The sequence below is a fragment of the Octopus sinensis genome, linkage group LG12, assembly GCF_006345805.1.
Source record: "Octopus sinensis linkage group LG12, ASM634580v1, whole genome shotgun sequence".
NCBI lineage: Eukaryota > Metazoa > Mollusca > Cephalopoda > Octopoda > Octopodidae > Octopus > Octopus sinensis.
In genome coordinates this window covers 33,006,407-33,029,055 of record NC_043008.1, presented here as the reverse complement: position 1 = coordinate 33,029,055, position 22,649 = coordinate 33,006,407, and the positions used below count along the sequence as shown (strand labels likewise).

Here is a 22,649-nt window from a genome sequence, read left to right as displayed (position 1 = left end):
ATTTGCACACACACACACACACACACACACACACACACACACACACACACACACACACACACACACACACACACACACAGACGCACACACACACACACACACAATGAATTGCCACACAGTTTCCATCTACAAAAATCATAATGCACTGATTGGCCCAATGCTATAGTCAAAGGCACTTGCCCAAGGTGCCATGCGATGGGACTGAACCTGAAAGCATGGTTACAAAGTGAGCTTCATAACCTCACAGCCATAGTTGTAAAACAAAGTTTACAAAGATTATCAGTGATATGTTCATCTTCCTACTTTAACAGTTCTACATTATACAATATAACCTGTTCCAGGTGAAATATTTACTTTCCTAATTATTTGTGTAACTTCTGAGATGATTTCTTTCTCTTGTACATCAAAGGAAGTTTTCTTGCTTAATTCTTTTAACATGTTGCTATCTACCTCCAGTTTGTGTCTGCAACATTCTTCAAAGTATTATTTCCATCTCCTTTACTTCATTTAGCTTGCTTAGCAGGTTGTCATCAACAACTTTATTTTTAGGTATCCATTCTTTGGTTAGCTCTTTAACCATTCGATATGTTTTCTTATTTCATTTCCTCTGTGGATTCTTTCTGTTTCCTCACATCTTTTGATAACCTATGTACATATCTTTTCCTGCCCAAATCTCCTTTTTCTAAAACTTTCCTCTTGGCCAATTCCTGCAGTTTTGTTTACATAAAGATTTTGTTTCAGATCTCTTCTTTCATCACAGCTAATTAAAACATATTTATTTATATGGATTCTTAACTTTTTTCTTTCATACAAAGAGTTCTGACAACTCTTGTTATTCTTCAAATGCACCTGTTAATTCTTGAACCTTGCCTCTAATTATAATAATAAGGATTTTATGTGAGAACAATTCTTTTATCTGTGCTTTAAATTCTGCAATATTCAGGATTTAAAATTTTTCAGGGTAGTATTTTATTTTCAAAGCTTAGTTCTTCATGAATGATTCGAATTTAATTTTTATTGTCATAATTAAAAGTTCATTAATCCTGCTTATATTTGCACCTGGTAAAACTTGGAGCTTTAGTTTCATTTATAATCCACTGTTATCTTTTTTGGATGAGAATAAAATTAAACTGGTTATATTATATCCCCCTAGTAAATTCCAGTTTATAGCTCTTGATAACTTGCACTGTGTATCAGATATTTGCTATAAATAGCTTGTGTTGTTTTGGAAATGCTAATTATACTCCCCTGTTATTAGTTTTTTTTATTTATTCCAATTCATATTTAGCAACAGTTCACTTCCAAGTTTCAGGAGCATCTGATACTATTTTTGCATTCCAATTTAGCTTGAATTATAAATACATCTTTTTCATTATGTTTGCCAACTTTCGCTTCTTGTGGATCTTGGTAGAATTTCTCCACCACTTATTCATCATTATAGTTGCAAGTCAGATTGTACATTTGGGTGGTTAACTCTTTAACACTCAGATTGCTTATTCATTCCTATTGTTTTGACTTAACCATGCATTATCTCATTGCTTTGAGATTTCAATGATGTGAGTGTTTATTTTCAGAATAGTATTTTAGGATGGGTGTGAGAGGCCAGATCTGGCCAGTTTGAACATAAAACAGGAAGAATGTTTGGACTGAGTAAAGCGTAATGAGTAAAGAACACCTTCAGTCATGAATGACCATGGGATTACACCTAGAAAGTTACCCTCTGAGGCATACAAGTCCAACCAAGGTTGTTTATAGAAGACCAGCAGTTGCCTATACATACCAGCTTCCCTTCTCCACATCACTGATGTTATCCAAGGGGAAGACAAAGGCTGATACAGCTTGGTACCAGTAACATAGCAACTCCTTTCTGCAGCTGAGTGAACTGGAGCAATGTGAAATAAAGTGTCCTTTTTTTTTTCTCTGTAGTTTCAGCTCAGAGCTGCAGCCATGCTGATGCTCAAGAACACAACATACAGTCATGATTGTGAGCCTGATACTCTAACCATTGAGCTATGTGTCTTCACAGGGACTGGATACGGCTGGTTTAACCCTTTGGTGTTTAAACCGGCCATATCCGACCCAAATATTCTAAATATTTTATATTCACACTGGCAATATCTAGTCTCTTACACCTAACCATGCTAAAAATAAACAATCACATCACTGAAACCTCAAAGCTAGAAGATAATGCATGATTAATTCAAAACAATTTGAGTGAAAAAGTATTACATTTAACAGAGTAATCTGAACACCAAAGGGTTAAATGCTAATGGGTTAAGATCTTGTATGGCTTAGTTGCTTGTCTTGCACTGCATATTCAACTGGAAATCAGTAAACAATGTTATAAATTCGATGCTTTTGCCAAAGGTAGCATTTGGGATGTATGTAAATTTTTTTTATACAAGCATGGCTATGTGGTAAGAAACTTGCTTCCCAGCTACATGATTCTGGTTTTAGTCCCACTGCATGGCACCTTGGGCAAGTGACTTCTACTTTAGCCTCAGGCTGACCAAAGCCTTGTGAGTGGATTTGGTAGACTGTAACTGAAGGAAGCTTGTCATAATATGTATGTATGTATATATGTGTGTGTGTGTGTGTGTGTGTATGTATGTATGCATGTATGCATGTATGTGTGTATGTATGTATGTAAGTATGTATGTATGTATGTATGTATGTGTGTGTGTGTGTGTATGTGTGTATGTATGTATGTATGTGTGTGTATGTATGTATGTATGCATGCATGTATGTATGTATGTGTGTGTGTGTGTGTGTGTGTATGTATGTGTGTGTGTGTGTATGTATGTATGTATGTATGCATGCATGCATGTATGTATGTATGTTTGTGTGTTTGTGTTTGTCAACCGATGCTGGTGTGTTTATGTTCCCATAACTTAGCGGTTCAGCAAAAAAGATTGATAGAATAAGTACCAGGCTTAAAACAAAAAGTGCTGGTGTCGATTCATTTGATTAAAATCCTTCAAGGTGGTGTCCCAGCATTATCACAGTCTAATAAGGTAGAATATAAGATAATGAATCATCACCAATCTCAGACTAGATTCGGTTTATATAATGGATAATAAATATTTCAGACATTAGTACTAAGCCATACATTATTTAGGGTTAGAGGGTTGATTAAACTGATTTAAGATTATTTAGGGTTGATTAAACTGAGCTCCAGTGCTTGACTAGTACATATGCATTATTGTAATGGCATTTGAAAGATGAATGACAAAGTTGACTCAGATAAGATTTAAACTCAGTATATAAAAGGGTAATAATAATATTTTCTTACATGGGCACAAAGCCATATAAGTTTTGGTGGGAGATATATGGTTGATTAAAAGGGTAAAGATCTTCTTTGGTCATGAATGGCCATGGGATTACACCTAGAAAGTTACCCTCTGAGGTACAAATGCAGGCAGAGAAGGTTGTTTATGGAAGACCAGCAGTCGCCCATGCATACCAGCTTCCCCTCTTCATGCCACTGATGTTATCCAAGGAAAGGTAAAGGATGATACAGCCTGGCACCAGTGATGTCACAACTCCTTTCTACAGCTGAGTATACTGGAGCAATGTGAAATGAAGTGTCTTGCTCAAGAATGAAACACACAACCCAGTAGAAGAATCAAACTCGCTACCTTATGATTGTGAGTCTGACACTCTAACCACTGGGCCATGTACTTTTACTGCCTTAATTATTTATTGGTATAATATATTAATAACTGTAAAAGGATGAAAGGTAAAAGTTAACCATGGTGATATTTGAACTCAGAACATACAAGAATGGTAACAACAACAACAACAATAATAAAATAACTGTTTCAAATTTTGCACAAAGCCAGCAATTGTGTGGTTAGTAGTTGATTACATCAGCCCCAGTACTTGACTGGTACTTTATTTTAACCTCGAAAGTAGAAAAGATAAAGTTGACCTCAGAATGTAAAGAGTTGGAAATACTGTCACTAAGTATTTTGTCCAACATGCTAATGGTTCTGCCAGCTTGCTGCTTTAATAACAATAATAATAATAATAATGGTTTCAAATTTTGGCACAAGGCCAGTAGTTTTGGAGGAGAGAGTAAGTTGATTACATCAACCCCAATCTCAACTGATACTTATTTTATGGACCCTGAAATGGGGGAAAGGTGAAGTTGACCCCAGCGGAATCTGAACACAGAACATAAAGATGGACAAAAGGCTGCTAAGTTTGTCGTCGTCGTCAACAACAACAACAGCAACAACAACAACAACAACAACAATTTCAAATATTTGCCACAAAGGTAGTTTAGGGGAGGTGGGATGAGTTGATTACATCAACCCCACTGTTAAACTGGTACATATTTTATTGACCCTAAAAGGACGAAAGGCAAAGTTGACTTCAGCAGAATTTGAACTGAGAACATAGCAATGGGCGAAATACCACAGAGCACTTTGTCCAGTATGCTAACAATTCCGCCAGCTCACCACCTTAGTAGTAATAATAATAATAATAATAATAATAATAATAATAATAATAATAATAATCCTTTCTACTATAGGCACAAGGGCTGAAATTTGTGGGGAAGGGACTAGCCAATTACATCAACCTCAGTACTTAACTGGTACTTAATTTCTTGACCTTGAAAGAAAGAAAGGCAAAGTTGACCTTGGAGGCATTTGAACCCAGAAGTATTTTGCCTGGTGTGCGAATGATTCTGCCAGCTCGCCACCTTAATAAGGATAATAATGATAAATGCCCTGATGCAATACCAGGTACTGGCTCTCAGGGCTTCTCATCTTAACTGATTGGAGCTGTTATCATGTACATGTTTTGTCTTGAAGGGCTACAGCAAATATTCTACTCACTACTACTGATTTGCTTGTCAGTTGCTTGACCATAACCATTTGAGCATGTCCCTAAATGGCTGATGATATGTGCATCTCTGGTCATGAGCAGAAGTAGTGGGGAAGTATCAAAGCCATGTGTTGAGAGGAATTCTTTGGGGTTTGGATAATTCACCTCAGGAAACATGGGCGTTTTGTTCATCATCCTTAAACAACCCTTTTTCAGGGAACTTTTGAGCAGGATGTGCTACTTGACCTGAAGAAAATTCTAAGTGGGCCACACATGCAAGGTCATGTGCTGTTTATATTGATATGAGATCACCATGTTGTATACATATGGTGGTGATACATTTGCCTGGTGTACCCTTACCAGACGGGTAGTCATAATGGATATATTGGGTTTCTTATATTTGTACCCCAGTGTCACTTTAATGGCATGCACTGCTCTCTCACTCAACAACAACAACAACAACAACAACAACAACAGCAGCAGCAGCAACAAGAACAACAATCCTTTCTACTATAGGCAAACAGCCTGAATTTTTGGGAAGGGAATAGTTGTTTTTATCAACCCCTGCAAAGCATTTTGGTGTGCTAATAATTCTGCCAATTTAATGCTTTCATAATAATAATAATAATAATAATAGTTTCAGATTTTAGCACAAGGCCAACAAGTTTGGAGTAATGGCTAGTCAATTACATCAACCCCAGTACTCAAGTGGTACTTATTTTATTGACTCTGAAAGGATGACGAGCAAAGTTGACCTTGGCAAAATTTGAACTCAGAATGTAAAGATGGACAAAATGCTGTTAAGAATAGAAATATTATCACTTACCAGTCTACGTAACACTAGTAAAGTAATGCAAATGACACCACAAATTGTGAAAAGTGTAACACTGGATGCTAAGTTATTGTTGGTCACCAAGAAGGATTCACCTTTGATAGTGTAGTACATACTACATATAACCCAGGGAAGTCCAAGTCCTAGGAAGACATTCACGCTGTTGCTGCCTGTAAACAATAAACAGAAGATACAATATACTGATGTGGATGTAAGCATGTGAATATGTGTGAGCATGCATGTGTGGCTGAGTGTGTGTGTGTGCATGTGTGTGTGTTTATGTGTGTGTATATATATATATATATATATACAGGGTGTCCCAGAAGTAATGCATCATCCTAATTTTTTTAAAAAATACACCTTATTGTGTCAATTATTTTAAATGAAAACGAGAATGCTGCATGACTTATGGGACTCTCTCTCTCTCTCTCTCTCTCTCTCTCTATATATATATATATATATATATATATAAAATTAGAAAAAAACCACCTTTTGTCAATTCAAAATGAACAATTAAATTACACCATCCAGAAAATTACACATATTAGAAATATTAAAATTAAAATAACAATAAAATGTCAATGATTAAGTAAATTGCAAACAAATAATAAAAAAATATATAATTATATACGTTTTTATTATTTTTTTTTGCAATTTACTTAATCATTGACATTTTATTGTTATTTTAATTTTAATATTTCTAATATATGTAATTTTCTAGATGGTGTAATTTAATTGTTCATTCTGAATTGACAAAGTGTGTTTTTTTTCCTAATTTTTCGTATATATATTATATTGTGTGAAATTTGATTTAGTATTTCTAAATTGAATTTTTTTTCCCTGTAAGTTTGGATTTATATTCCCTCAAATAATAAATATATATATACAGTGGCGGAGGAATAAATATTTGTACATGTCAAAATTCTTTATTTATTTAATTTCTAAAGATCATAAATGGGATACACCAATACTATATTTGCATACACATGCACAATCTAAGAATATGCAAAAGAAACTAATAAATTATAGTAACTAATGAATTTATTTACAATTATAAATATTTAGGGGTGAAAAAAGTATTCGTACAGAATAAATTTATGATTTTTCACAAAATACTGTTAAAATAATTTTTTTTTACTAGAACTCTCTCATTTGTTCCAATAATCCTATCAGTTGTCATTTTTAAGTGTCAAAATGCTAGCTTCTTCATTCAGCACTGAGACAACATAAAGTAGTATCGTAATAATGGCAAAAAGTAAAGAACTCACAAATTCTGTGAAAAACTTAATTATTGAACAGTGGAAAGCAGGTAAAAGTTTCAGGAAAATATCAGAGACCCTTTGTATTCCATTTTCTACCATATCTTCATTTATTCAAAGATATAAAAAATCGGGAACTGTTGAAAACAGAATAAGATCCGGTGTACCACGCAAGATTTCCCCTAGATCTGAAGTCATGCTCTCGTAGAAAAACTTCACTGTTGACTAAAAGGCATAGAGATGCCCGTTTAAAATTTGTTTATGAACATAAAGATAAATCTGATACATTCAGGGAAAATGTTCTATGGACAGACGAAACAAAAATTGAATTGTTTGGACGAAATTCACATAGCTATGTTTGGAGGAAAGATGGTACCGCCTATTCACTGAAAAACACAATTCCTACCGTAAAATTTGGAGGTGGCAACATCGTGGTGTGGAGGTGTTTTTCTGCAAATGGTACTGGCAATTTACATGTGATAGATGGTAGAATGGATGCAGAGATGTACCAAAATATTTTGAACAATAATTTATGGGACTCTAGAAAAACTCCAGCTTTGTGAAGGGTGGGTTTTACAACAGGATAACGACCCTAAGCACATGGCGAAGTCTACCAAAAAATGGATTGTCGATCACAATATAAAATTATTAGAATGGCCAAGCCAGTCACCTGACTTGAACCCCATTGAAAATTTGTGGTGTTATTTGAAAATTGAAATTCATTCAAGAGTCCCAATGTGCATTGCAGATTTGAAGAAAATTTGTCAAGAAGAATGGGAAAAAATTCCTAAAGAAACATGCAAGTCATTGATTAAGAACTACAAGAAGAGATTGGTTGAAGTGTAACTGAATAATGGTTATGCTACGAAGTATTAAATCAGAATTATCAGTTATTTATGTTCTGCATGAATACATTTTTCACTCCTAAATATTTATAATTGAATATAAATTCCTTAGTTACTATAATTTATTAGTTTCTCTTGCATATTCTTAGTTTATGCATGTGTATGCAAATATAGTATTGGTATATTTATGTTCATTAGAAATTAAATAAATAAATAATTTTGACATGTACGAATATTTATCCCCCCCCCCCCACTGTATTTAGGTATAAGAAAGATTGAGTGGTTAAGAAGTGTACCCACCAATCATATGGTTTTGGGTTCAATTCCTCTGCATGACTTCTCGGGCAAGTGCCTTCAACTAGATGGGGAGAAGGGGCAGGAGAAATGGTGGTGAGTGAAATGTGTAATTTCTTTTTCTCCATTACTTAGCCCATCTCTAATGCTTTCACATGATTTATTGAAGGGAAATGCAAAGAGCGAAAGAAAGAGGAGAGCAAAAAAGAGGGTAAGGTGAAGAGTGAGAGAAAGAGGGAGAGTGCTGTGTATTAAGTCTAAGTCTATAAAAATTGTGCATAAAGTATATAAAGTGTATATATAAAGTGCATTAAGCAATTATTGTATTCCAATTTCTTTCACTTTCCAATGATTAGCAGATAAGTGACTATCTTTCCATACAGACACAACACAGGCTATGCTTTCAGGTTTTTTGGATAAAGTTTTCAGAAATAACCCAATTGGTTTCCCATTAATTCCATGCAATATTTACGGGACTCACTAGTTTTCAATTTTCTACAAAACTATGTCCGACTATGGGGAAGCGATACCTAACTTGGAAACAGGGTGATAAGATGAGCATCCTGCTATTGATAATTTCCCTAAATAAACTCCATCTGATTCATTCAAACACGGTAGGTAGCATTAAAATAATGATGATGATGATATATATATATATATATGTATGTTTGTATGTATGTTATACAAATATGGTACATTAGCAAATCAACAAGTAAAGCACATATTGAAGTAAAATATATAGATGTTGAATTTAATGAAATTTGTCTTGACAAATGCACATCCATTTCACTCTACTAGTATTTATTTATCCTTATGACAACTGTACAGTACATCACCTAGTCTATTTTATCTGTTGATTTCACATGTTCCTACAGCACACAGAGAATATATTGTCTTTACCACAAATAAAGAGTGGCATTCCACTATATTCCACTGTTTTGCCACTGATAGTTTGGTAATGTATTTAATTAAAACACTGACTTTTGCACTTCTACCAACATCCAACTGTACATTCACCTGTTATTTCCAGGATGGTGCTTTTTTTTGTTGTTGTTGCTTTGCCTCAGGTAAACCCTAACTCAAATAGACTTATGATAAAAAATAGTCTATTTATTACCATTCTAGTCCTTCAGTCAGATGTAATATAGTTAGAACTACATCATCCAGTAAGTTTTTCTTTTATTAAGACAACATGACTGTAAGGAGATTTGATTCTAAGTTCCTGCAGATTGAATGACCATTGCTGCCCATGTTGTCTTCATTGTTGGCTCATACTGCATGTGGATCAGAAGGATGATATACAATATTTTTCTCTAACAGGGTATGCTACATGTTTCTGATAAATTGGACACAATTGTCAATCATATCTAACTCTCCCTCAAAACTACACCCTACCATCTTAAAAAAGGGAAGGACATTTGAAAATGTTGTTTCACATTTGGAAAAAAAAAATTGGAATATATTTGATCTGATGTGTGCTTAATCAGAGCTGATTTGAGACTAACCAACAACAGATGGAATATAAACTTGTTTCATTTTGTCTGAGAGAAAAATCTGGAGAGCAAACAAGAAAGACCAATATTTGTTAGCACTAATCTGTTGAAAATTCTTGATCTAGATTTAATGTAACCTAGATCAAAACTAATATCAAGATATCTTACCTGTGATATTTCCTATAGCTGCATCTGCATTACTGTCATGTTTGGCAGCTGTGCGACTGGCAAATGTATCAGGAAGGCTGGTTCCTAAAGCAATTATGGTAATTCCAGTCACACTTTGTTTCAAACCAACCACACAGCCAAGAAGATTTCCAAGCTGTTTTTGATAAAAGATCACAAATAATACATTAGTATTTTATAGACATTATAGGCTCTTTCTATTTCAAATTGTTTGCTTAGTAGTTAATTCACTTGTAATTAATGTATATTTATATTTTATTTGAATTTAAATATCTTCTACTTCTGAGAAATCAAATGAAAAAAGTCTTTTAAATTACCTGTTCAACAAAAGCAGTAAGAACACCAATTGCTGTGAGAGAACTGATGAAGGTTACCCAGCCATTACAGTAACTCCTACAGATAAAAAAAAAATACCAGTCATACATACAATAGAAACATCATTTACTTAATACTATTTAGTAAAATAGCTTATTTTCATACAGGCCAATCACTGGCTTACTGAATTTCTGAGGTGGGAATGACAATACAATGCAGAACAAATATCCCAAGGATTTTTATTCAAAAAGTACTGGGTGTGTTTTCTCACCTATGTATGTATGTATGTATGTATGTATGTATGTATGTATGTATGTATGTATGTATGTATGTATGTATGTATGTATGTATGTATGCATGCATGCATGCATGTATGTATGTGTGTGTATATATATATATATATATATATGTAAACTATAAAAATCAGGAGTTGTGAGAAGTGAATAAATGTAAATGTCTGGTGTATCAAGAAGTACTGTTTTGAAAGTAATGACAGCCTTTGAGAAAGAAGGAAAAACCTCCTTGTCAAAACAAAACTCCAGAAGAAAACCAAAACTTTCAGATAGGGACAGTTGGACTCTTGCGTGAATTGTTAGAAAGGATCACAAAAATACAGCTCTCAAAACTACTGCAGAGCTTAATGACTACAAAAGCTGTTTGCTGGGAGCTACACAAAGCTGGATTTCATAGGAGGGTTGCAATCAGAAAACCACTATTTTCAAAAACAAACGTTGCAAAGCGTTTAGAGTGGAGTAAAAACCTACAGAATTGGTCCCTAGAGCAGTTGAAGAATGTTATTTTCTTTGACGAGTCATCCTTTAACTTATTTCTGACCACCAGCTAAGTATATATGTGGAGACAGCCAAAAGAAACATTTGACCCAGACTGCCTTCTTCCAACTGTTAAACATAGAGGAGGATCTGTAATGATCTGGGAGACTATATCTTGGAAATCCACTGGTCCAATGGTTTCCCTTCATGGCAGAATTAATAGTGAATACTATTTAAGCATTTTATCTGATCAAATTCATCCTATGGTTGTGGAACTGTTTCCAGAAGGAAATGCAATTGTTCAGGATGATAATGCACCAATTCACACAGCTAATGTTGTTACTAAATGGCACAAGGAACATTCTTGTGAAGTTGAACATCTTATCTGGCCACCAAGTCCTCAGATCTCAATATTATTGAACATTTATGGTGCATTTTAGAAAAATAGGTAAGGAGCCGATATCCTTCACCATCATCACTACAAGACCTGGAGACTGTTTTAGCTGAAGAATGGACAAAAATTCCTTTGGAAACAATTCAAACTTTGTATGAGTCCATACCTCATAGAATTCAAGCTGTAATTATTGCCAAAGGTGGTCCTACCCAATATTAAAATAAATTTGTTTGAAATTTTAAGGTGTTTCCATTATTTCATCCAACCCCTGTATATTCCTGCCTGGTTAGTTTAAGTATGTTAAATATTTACATTAACTATTTCAATATATTTGACTATTTTCAAGAGTTAAATTTCTGAAATACTGTCAGTACTGAATACTTACGTTGGTGGTAGTAGAGCAATGATCACTTTCCAGAAGAAGGTTAAGAAATGTAAAATGTAGTCATACCACATTAATTCTGCTTTTGTGGCCATATCGACATCTCCACCAACTTCCATTGCACTGAAAGCAAATAAAATTAAAAGAAAATTATAAGCATTAAAATTTATGAGTAACAGAGGCATTTTGTCTTGTGCCCCATTGAATTTTTTAAAATTGTTTTATTATCTTTTGTTTCAGTCATTGAAGGGTTTATTTGAACAAATTGGCTTCCATATTTATAAAGGCATTTCCTTCTTAAGCCTGGTTCTTCTTCTATTGGTCTGTTTGCCAAACTGGTAAGTTATGGGATGTAATTTATGGGGATGTACATTATGGGATGTAAATAAACCAGCACCAGTTGTCAAACAGTGGTGGGGAACTAACAAACACAAATACACACACACACAATGGACTTTCAGTTGCTGTTTACCAAATTCATTCACATGGCTTTGGTTGGCCTGGGGTTAAAATAGAAGAGTTTTGCCCAAGGTGACTCACAGGGGACTGAACCCCAAACCATGTGACTGGAAAGCAAACTACTTACCATAAAGCCATGCCCATTATTTACATTATTTACATTTGACGGATATTTGTCCTCATCTTGTTTGTTGTTAACAACAAACAGGATGAGGACAAATATCCGTCAAATGTAAATAATGTAAATAATCTACATAATTCCTCATCTCTTAAATATAGAAATATAAAGCCATGCCTACTGAAAATTTTCTATTGAGCACATTTTTTTACCTAATAATTAAGCCCTTTGACTGTTTTAAATTCAATTGCTCTCAGAAGTGAGGAAGAGAGATAAAGTATTGTTGTTGCTTTGGTTGCTTACAATCAAACAACTACACTGCTTTAGACAGAGGGACTTCTCTTTAGACTGAAGGAATTCTCTGAACACTTCTGTACCAAATAGCAGAGGCAAGCACCAATTGCTTTGTTTTCCTGTATAACTATATGTACATTTGTACAACATTCAATGTTTGTAACATAAGAGCAGGTGTGACTGTGAGGCAAGAACTACATGGTTATGAGTTCTGTCCTATTGTGTGGCACCTTGGACAAGTGTCTTCTACTATAGCCTTGGGTTGACCAAAGACTTGTGAGTAGATTTGGTAGACAGAAACTAAAAGAGGCCTGTGGTATATGTATGTGCGTGTGAGTGTGTGTGTGTGTGTGGAGGCACAATGGCCCAGTGGTTAGGGCAAGCGGACTCATGGTCAGAGGATCGCGGTTTCAATTCCCAGACCGGGCACTGTGTGTGTTTATTGAGCAAAAACACTTAAAAGCTCCATGAGGCTCTGGCAGGGGGTGGTGGCAACTCCTGTTGTACTCTTTCGCCCCAACTTTCTCTCTTCCTGTTTCTTGAGTAACGCTGTGATGGACTGGTATCCTATCCAGCTGGGGGGGACACATACGCCACAGAAACTGGGAAACCGGGCCCATGAGCCTGGCTAGGCTTGAAAAGAGCGACGTTTATCGTTTTATATATATATATATATATATATATATATATGTATATTTATAAGATCCAGGGATTGAGGTGTGGGAAGAAAGTTAGCCTCAAGCAATCTGTAATATATATAAAAAAACAACTTTCAGGGACAATAGTGACTTATTGAGATGGAAGGTTGTGGATTCTTTTCATATTGAAGTACGATAAACTGAAAAAAGTTCTTTTTATATTTCACGGTAGGCAACCAAGGTTGCTGAGTATGTGAATAAGAATACAAGAGTTAAGGAATAGAGTAGATAAGATCCAGGCTACATATGTTTCATAGTGAGTGGAACCTTGGAAATGGTAAATATCAAAGCGAGGCGTACACTGTAGGCTACTCTTCATGCCAAGGATATCTTGATTAAATGAAAGTTTACATTGTCACAAGGAGGTACATGTTAACACATGGAAGATTCAATAAATGTGTGCGTGTGTGTATGTGTGTTTTGGCTCCCTGCTACACCTGAAAACCGGTGTTGGTGTATTTATGTCTCCATAACTCAGCAGTTAGGCAAAAGAGACTGATAGAACAGTTACCAGGCTTTACAAAAAATAATAAGTAGTGGGGTTGATTCGTTCAACTAAAATTCGCCAATGCAGTTCCTCAAGTAAAAGATAAAAGATAATTCAAAATTCTTTGATTAGTGATGGGGGTGTCTGAGGAATTCAGAGAAAGTAATGGAAGATTTGATGAGAAGAGGGAGAAGAAAAATGTTCAGGTATGAAGATCTGTTTTATTTTTATTAAACAGACTGATAGACTGTTGTTGTTTTGTTTAGACCTGATTAAGCAGACCTATGATCGAAAACGTTCCATCCATGACCATCATGTCTTTTCTGTAATATTATCTCCAGGATTACATTAAACCATCTGGACATTTAGCTCTATGTCCACCTTGATCACACAGACATATATGCTCAAAGTTGTTTCAGATGTGATCATTTATTTGTCAGATATAGTGTACCCAGGTTTAGATAGTTAGGTGTGATTTGAGGGAGATTTGGTTGATATTTTTAGCAGATCAAGCAACCATAGAGAAGTTTCCCAATTGACACATAAAGTATTATTAGTAACTCTTGGCCTTGGGTCATCAACTTCTTCACAGAGTAGTAGGGGTGCTGTTCTGACACATCTTGGGCATTTTTAAACCTGGTAAGACCCATCCCTCTCCAGGTCTGAATACAGCTGATTTCTTTCAGAAGAAAGAAAGAATGAGAGAAAGAGATGAATTTACTCTGGTGCTGACCTGGTGCTTTAGTTAGTGACCACAAAAGGATAAAAGGTAGAAATTTACCTCAGTGAGGTTTGAACTCAGCACAGAGCCAGAATGAATATTGCAATGCAATATACCTAATACTCTGCTAGTTGGCTTCCTTGTGGTAGAGTACAAAGATGAAATAAAAATCAACATTGTAACAGAATCAAATTGTTACATGATACTAAGAGATATAATAATAATACTAATGTTGCAGATATTGAGAATATTTTATATTCTTCTGAACTATGTTGTTGAATCCTAGGTCAATCCTGATCCAATAAGCTTATGGTCAAAGGCATTCCAAGTTTAACCATATTGGCTTCAGGCATAGTTAATCACAGACAACATTACTTAATGTGTCCTTTTTAAAAAGATTGTAGAGTGTGATTCAAGAAAACATTGCCTGCTGTTTTGAGCGATGTTAAAGATTATGCCTCAAAGTATGTCACTGTTACCAATGGTGCAAGATGAAATGACCATTATGTTTCATGGTGAAAATGATATTTGATTAGACAACTGACTTAAAACATACTAAAACTTCCAATATATGCTACTGAGGAGTATTAAATTAAAATAGTCATCTATGTATCATAATAAATGTATAAACATTTGTAGGTCAATTGCCACAGTATTTGTCCATTCAGGATCAATACTGCAGTATTAGACAAAATATCTGTGATGCTTAGTTATGGTTTCCCTGCATTCAAATCTCAGTTATAAAATTTACCTTTCATTATCCCAGAATTGATAAGATAAAATATATCAAATACTGGACTCAATTTAACCCTTTTGTTACCATATTTCTATTAAAATGATCTTTTGTTTCAATTAATTTTGAAAATTACAAAGAATTTAGTAAAATAACTATTATTAATCTGGTGTTTGGAACATAAATTAACATGAAGTTTCACAGAGAGGTTTTAATTTAAATCATTTTGAAACAAAAACTTTATAGCAAAGGGTCAAGAGTGGTCTCAGGTGGGCTGGTATCAAAAGAGTGAGTATTCATATGAAGCAAGCATAGCATGAAGGAGTTAAGATTCTTTTATGAAAGTTTTATCAATTTTCTCTTAATAATGTTTGTTGAATTAGTATGTAATAGCTTGTATTTGTGCATTATCAGCAGTTACTCTTTTTTATTTGAAGTGAAAAGGATTAAGATATTATTTTTGATGCGATGGGAATTATAATAGGTTACAAGTCTGGTATCAAAATGTTGGATAACCTAATTATATTAGAGCGATTGAGGAAACTGGCAAATTTGCGCTGATGGAGGAAAAATTCAGAAACACATCTATAGCTGATTAAAAGTGTTTAATTAATTCTTTGATAAACTTTGAAAATCAAATATCTTTCTTCTTTTGAGAATATTGTAATCAGAATTAATTACAATGTTCTCTCTGTGGTAAGAAGCTTATGTCTCAACCACATGCTTCTGGGGTCAGTCCTACTGTGTGGCACCTTGGGTAAGTGTTTTCTACTACAGCCTTGGGCCGAACAAAGCCTTGTGAGTGGATTTGGTAGACAGAAACTAAAATAAGCCCATTGTATATGTAATAGGCCGAAACTGTAGTGATAATTGGAAGCTTGACTGATAAATAGAAAACCACAAATGTTCTGCCCTGGTTTTCCCGATCATCCTTTTATTGTCCATCTGTCTGTATGTTTTCATTGTTGTCCGTTACATTTTTGTTCCGTTTTTTTGATTTACATATACATATAGCGGTGCACGTATGTACGGCTCAGCTTGTAAGTAAGTATATGTCTAAATTCTGTATGACTTTCGTCTTTCTTTACTCTTTTCTTTTTCTCACTCTGCCTCTCTCACTTTCTTGGCATTCTCTTTCTTTAATCTCTCTACTTTCCTCTGTTATCTCCCTTGTACCTTTTCCTCTCTCTCTTTCTCTCTCTAGTTCCTTCCTTAATTCTTCAATCCCTTTGTTCCCTACCTCTCCCTGATCCTCCCACGTGATCGGTACTTGACTAAGCATGATCTTTCTTGGCTTGACTGCCCCTTGCACAACACCTTATTTTCCTGTCTCCTGACTTTCATCTGTGTTTGTTGCTGTAAGGCTTCCACTTCACATGCCAATTTAACTTGTCCTTTTAGTCAAAAGACACCTGTTGTTATTCTTGTTGTTTGTATTTGTAATCATGTAACATTTTCTCCGTTTTCTCATTTTTTTGCCCTTGTTGTTGCATATATCTGACTACTTTCTTCCAAAAATTGAATGCCCTATATTTTTGGGGCCTATCAATTTTGAACAGTCTCAAGTGTAACAGGTTGAAACTGTAGTGATAATTGAAAACTTGACTGATGAATAGAAAGCCATGAATATTCTGACCTGGTTTTCCTGTCTGTCTTTGTATTGTCCATCTGTCTGTATGTTTTCCTTGTTGTCTGTTATGTTCTTGCTCCATTATATATATATATATATATATATATATTGTATAAAGGATTGTCGGTAAGGCCAAAACAATGCAAAGTAAATGCAAGGTAAATCACAAGAAAACAAATATGTGAATTAATGTAGATTTACCTTGTATTCAATATTTCGGGGTTATGACCCCATTTTCAAGAAATTGACAAATGTTGCCAATGGGCAACATTCATCAATTTCTTGAAAATGGGGTGATAAACCCCAAAATATTGAATACAAGGTAAGTCTACATTAATTCACATATTTGTTTTCTTGTGATTTACCTTGCATTTACTTTGCATTGTTTTGGTCTTACTCACAATCCTATATACAATTTATTCTTCACAATGCTTCATGATAATTATTCGAATATATATATATATATATGTGTATATCATCATCATCATTTAACGTCTGTTTTCCATGGTAGCATGGGTGGGATGGATATATATATATATAATATATATATATATATATATATATATATATATATACATATATATATATATACATATATATATATATACATATATATATATATACATATATATATATATATACATATATATATATAATATATATATATATTATATATATATATATATATATATTATATATACATATATATATATATATACATATGCATATATATGTATATTTATGTCTTTGTGTCCGTTTGTCCCACCCCACCATCACTTGACAACTGATGGTGTGTTTACGTTCACACAGCTTACTGATTCAGCGAAAGAGAACGATAGAATAAGTACCAGGCTTACAAAGAATAAGTCTTGCACTCAGTTTCTTTGACTAAAAGATCCCTTTAACGTGGTGCTTCAGCATGGCATCAGTCACATGACTGAAACAAGTAAAAGAATCTTTTCTGCTCTAGACACAAGGCCTGAAATTTTGGGGAAAGGGGCCAGTCGATTGCATTGATCCCAGTATGTAACTGGTACTTGATTTATGACCCCGAAAGGACAAAAGGTAAAGTCGACCTTGGTGGAATTTGAACTCAGAATGTAAAGACAGATGAAATACCGCTAAGCATTTTGCCCAGTAGGCTAACGTTTCTGCCAGCTCACCACCTTAAACAAGTAAAAGAATAAAAGAGCATATGCATTTATGTATCAAGAAGAAAAGAGCATATATGCAAATACTTGATACAACTATAGAACTATGGGCTGCACACTAAAAGTAGAGATGCAACTTAGAAAGACAGCAGAGAGTACCTCGCGTTTTCAGGTTAAAACTAAGTTTTGCTGATAGAAGAGCTGTTCTTCTCTGAAAAATATAGGTATTCTTTTATTCTTTTACTTGTTTTAGCCATTTGACTGTGGCCATGTTGGAGCACTGCCTTGAAGATTTTTTCAATCAAAGAAATTGATTCCAGGACATTTTGATTGGAGCTAGACCTTCCAGGATTTTCCATAAATATATCATTGCATATCTTTCACATCTTCTCTCTAGGGAGTACAGCCTCAGTTCCTTTAACCTCTCCAGTAGCTCATCTGTTGCCCTAAGACAATCCTCACTATGTAGAAGAGCTGGAATGCCTCAAGTTCTGCTCTTAGTTTGACACTCTGGTGATCAAAATCAGGAGCAATAATCTAAGTGAATGAGAATTAATGTTCTCTGTAGGATTAGCATGGTATCCTTATTAATATCATTACTATATATTTTTTATTTATTTTATTTTATCTAGTTTCAGCTCACGAGCTGTGGCCATTCTGGGGCACCGCCATTTATATATGTATAAATTTTCAATAGAATGCAAGTCTAAATATTTCAAGACACAAACCATTAACCATAATATGGAAATGACCATAGAAGGTGTTATAAGCCATTTAAAAACACACAGAACCGTTAGATTCATTTCAACATTTAAATTTAATTTGTCAAAATATTTTCGTCCCTTTGAAAATGTGACCTGCCCACTGACAAAATTCCTGCGGTTTCAAAGGAATGAAAATATTTCGACAAATTAAATTTAAATGTTGAAGTGAATCTAACGGTTCTGTGTGTTGTTATATGGCTTATAAACACCTTCAACGCTGCAATTGTTTATATCTGTTATTTCATCAGCAATTGATAGCTAAAGAAATGATTAAAATAAAAAATGTAGCATTCTTTATTACAAGCTGAAGAATATAAACCATATGAGTGATGTTAAGAAAAAGAAAAAAACAATGGACACACACACACACACACACACACAATGTATGTGTATGTCTGTATACAGTTAAATTGTTGACCTATGAGGCATTATGAACAGGTACATCTCATAGTAGTTGACATTTCAGAAAAATACATGCTGGTTATTCAAGCTTTGATGATACTTGTTATATTTTATAAAGAAGAAGGATGAAGATGCTGCTTAGACACACAATTCTTCAGTTGTAAATATTGACCTCTTTGAAGCATCAGACATAACTCTTACATTGTTGTCTCATCATCAAAGACAGACTTCCTCTCAAAATCTTGTCATCCACCTAATGGATTCCATTGAATACATCTGGAAAGTACAAATACAAATAGTCTCAGGTGTGGATGTATGGTTAAAAAGCTTGCTTCCCAACTATGTGGTCTTGGGTTCAATCCCAAAGTGCTGTACATTGGGCAAGTGCTTTCTACCATAACCCCAAGCCCACCAACCAATGCCATGTGAATGGATTTGGTAGACAGAAACTGAAAAGATGCCTCTCATATATATATAATTAGAAAGTAATGTAATAAAACATTATGGAGAATGTGTAGATAGAGGGTGAAGCATATCTCCTGCTGGTCAGGATTCATGCTAGCCCCAAGATAAAATCTTGTTTTGATTTCTCTCTATAGGAATATTTCCCTTGACGAGAGAAATGGGTCCTTTAAGAGGTCCCTAACATCGAAATTGCAATAGAGAATTAATCAGTTATTTCTAAGTTGTGGATTCTATTTGTCATGTCGCTTGAGGACAGTTTTTATCATGAAGAGAAATAATATGAATGATAAAATGGCTTTATAGCAGTTTTAGCTGCTATTTTTAACATGTAAGGGTTTTGCAATCCTCTTAGTAATAATTGTGACTTGTTCATAATTATAAACGTTCTTCTTCCGTGCACGTGTGTGTGTTTGTGTGTGTGTTTGTGTGTGTATGTGTGTGTGCATGTGTGTGTTTGTTTAGACATCACATGGTGATTGTAATGAGTATCAGCATTGTACAAGTAAGGTTGTTTGTTTCTAATCATCTGTGAAAAATGTCTAGCTTTGGGAAAGCATTACTTGCTTAGAAATAGGTGAAGATTGGTGACAGGAACATCATCTGGCCAAAGAAAAATCTGCCTCAACTAATTCCATCTAATCCATACAAACATAGAAAAAAGTATGTTAAATGAAGATGAGATGATAATGGTGAAATAAATGGTATGTTTTAACATCAAAATTAACTGAAGTGGAAATCTTACTTGTCCCTATCTCCAGTACTTGAAGATACCCCATATAACATCAAAAAAAAAAAAACGGCGAAGTTAAAAGCATTAGTAATCTACCTGAAATATTAACAGTAAATTATATTAATCCTTTAGCATACAGATTACTGTCAAATGTAATGCTTATTTATTCACACTGTTTTGAATTATTCATGCTTTATCTCATAGTTTCAAGATTTTAATGATGTGATTGTTTATTTTTAGAATGACATTGTAGGGAAGGTGTGAGAGGCCAGATCTGGTTGGTTTAAACATAATACAGATAGACTAACCAACTCATAAGGGCTGTTTCCTCAGTTTCATGGTGTATATATTCCCTACCTGGAGGGGATGCCAGTCTGTCCCTGGGTTACTCACTTTTGTCAGCTGAATGGACTGAAGTAACATGAAATGAAGTGTTTTGCTCAAAAACAACACGTTGCCTGGTCCAAGAATTGAAACCACAATCTTATGATCATGAGTCCAACACCCTAATCACTAGTCTATGTGCCTCCAATTAATTTAAAGCAGTGTTTCTCAACCATTTTTTTTTTACCTATGGACCCCTGTGATTCCTGTTTGGTTGGATGGACTCATGTAGTTATTTGACATTAATTAAATATTATTATGAATTGTATTAAAAAATTGTTAAAAATATTTTGTATATTGCAGAAGTTGTTGGCATCCTTTTGTCTTGGGAGACAATGGAGTTGGGCATAAACTAATCCAGTCTGGTTTTTACATTTCATGTCCTCTCCAGTTTTGTGCAGGTCTGGGCTAGATGTAAGAAAATCCTGGGTAGCCCAATCGTCAGGATTCCTCTCTCGACCTTGCTGTCGTAGTCCAAAGAGGTGCAGAGCATTACGTTTGGCACCAGCTTGGTTGCAGGAGCTGCCGGAAGAGTGTCAAGTTGAACACTAAACCGCCTACAGGGCTCCACTCTGGATTTCTTTGAAGGTTGTCTCCTTTCCGTAACCCTCGATAGGGACCCATACCAGGTACTTTCAGTCAGAGCCAGCTGAGCCGGGGACTTGTGTCAGGCAGGGTCGTCACTCTCTGAAGTAGTGAAGAAAAATCGCTACCCACTACCCACATTGCAGAAGTATAACTTGTTTATTGGACATAAAATTTTAACAACATAATCTTACATGGACCCAAAGGACCATACAAACCCTGGTAGAAAACCACTGATTTAAATAAATTCTTCCATACAACCCAGGCTTTTCCTGATAAACTATTTTTATTTACTAACAACTAAGTCATTTTCCCAGTTTTGTCTCTCAGTTGAAAGATATCGATAACTTTGACAGTGTAGCCTTTTCAAATTTTGACTAGAACTCACAGACCTTACCCCACTTCTACTTGTGGCTGGGAACCACTGCTCTGCATGGTTGATTGAACTACTGGTGATAGCTGTCAAATCTCCCTTGAATCACATAGTAAGTTGCTCAATTAGGAAAGGACAATGTAATCCTGGATAGCCAATAAAAATCTGGACAATCATGGATGGAGTGTATTTGATCCAGGCTTGGAACTGTTGCTCTACATGGTTACTCAAACTACTAGAAAAAATAGCAAATCTCCATCAAAATTACACTATACCATATTCAATAAGGAAAGGACATATGATGTAATCTGAGGTAATTTGTAAAAAGACAGGACGATCAAGGTTGGAATGCCTTTGACCATCATTGTACACCATCAGGATTGACTCGGGGTCAAACAAGAACGTATACAGAAATTGATAACAAAGGTGAAATATTCCAGTGAAGCTTCTATAAATATTGCAGCCACTTGAATATTGCCATCAGAAATATGAAGCGAAGTAAATGCTTATTGTCATGGAAATTAGCTGTCACAATGGCATAAATATATGAATTAATGTATTCACAACAGATAACCAGATATGTCGATACATTAATGTGACCTCTTGTGTTTCGAAGAGATGTTGCTATTGTTGAGTGACCTTCTAGAAATAATAATTAATCTTTCTCAAAATCATACAGTAACATCTTAAAAATGAGGAGACATGCTGAATAGATCACACCTAGATACAACTACAACTGAAACAACAGACTCAGGCATAGTTGTGTGGTTAAGAAGTTCCCTTTGTAATCATGAGAATTTGTGTTTGATACCACTGCATGGCATCTTGAGTAAGTATCTTTTATTGTAGCTTTGGATTAACTCCAGACTTGTAATGGAAATTAGGTTGGCAGAAACTGTGCAGAAGCCTGTCTGGTGAGTTATACCTGTTATTTAAAGATTCAGCCTTGTTACTCTCTATTATGTTATAATCATAATTTGTTCCCAGAAAGATATTTTACCTATAAAATTTATAATACTTGTAAATAAATGGCAATAAAACAATAGTAGTAT

General features: G+C 34.7%; 1 protein-coding gene across 6 annotated transcripts in view; it reads right to left on the bottom strand.

The window, feature by feature from the left end:
- Window positions 1-22,649, bottom strand: part of LOC115218094 (sodium/calcium exchanger 2-like) — a 327,718-nt gene that overhangs the window by 2,115 nt on the left and 302,954 nt on the right. For all 6 annotated transcript variants that reach the window (XM_036507833.1, XM_036507834.1, XM_036507836.1 and 3 more), the window contains 4 exons: window positions 11,607-11,726; window positions 10,060-10,135; window positions 9,725-9,878; window positions 5,660-5,835 (listed from right to left, as the gene is read on the bottom strand). In XM_036507833.1, the coding sequence (XP_036363726.1) occupies window positions 5,660-5,835; window positions 9,725-9,878; window positions 10,060-10,135; window positions 11,607-11,726 (526 nt within the window). The remainder of the gene's footprint in view (window positions 1-5,659; window positions 5,836-9,724; window positions 9,879-10,059; window positions 10,136-11,606; window positions 11,727-22,649) is intronic.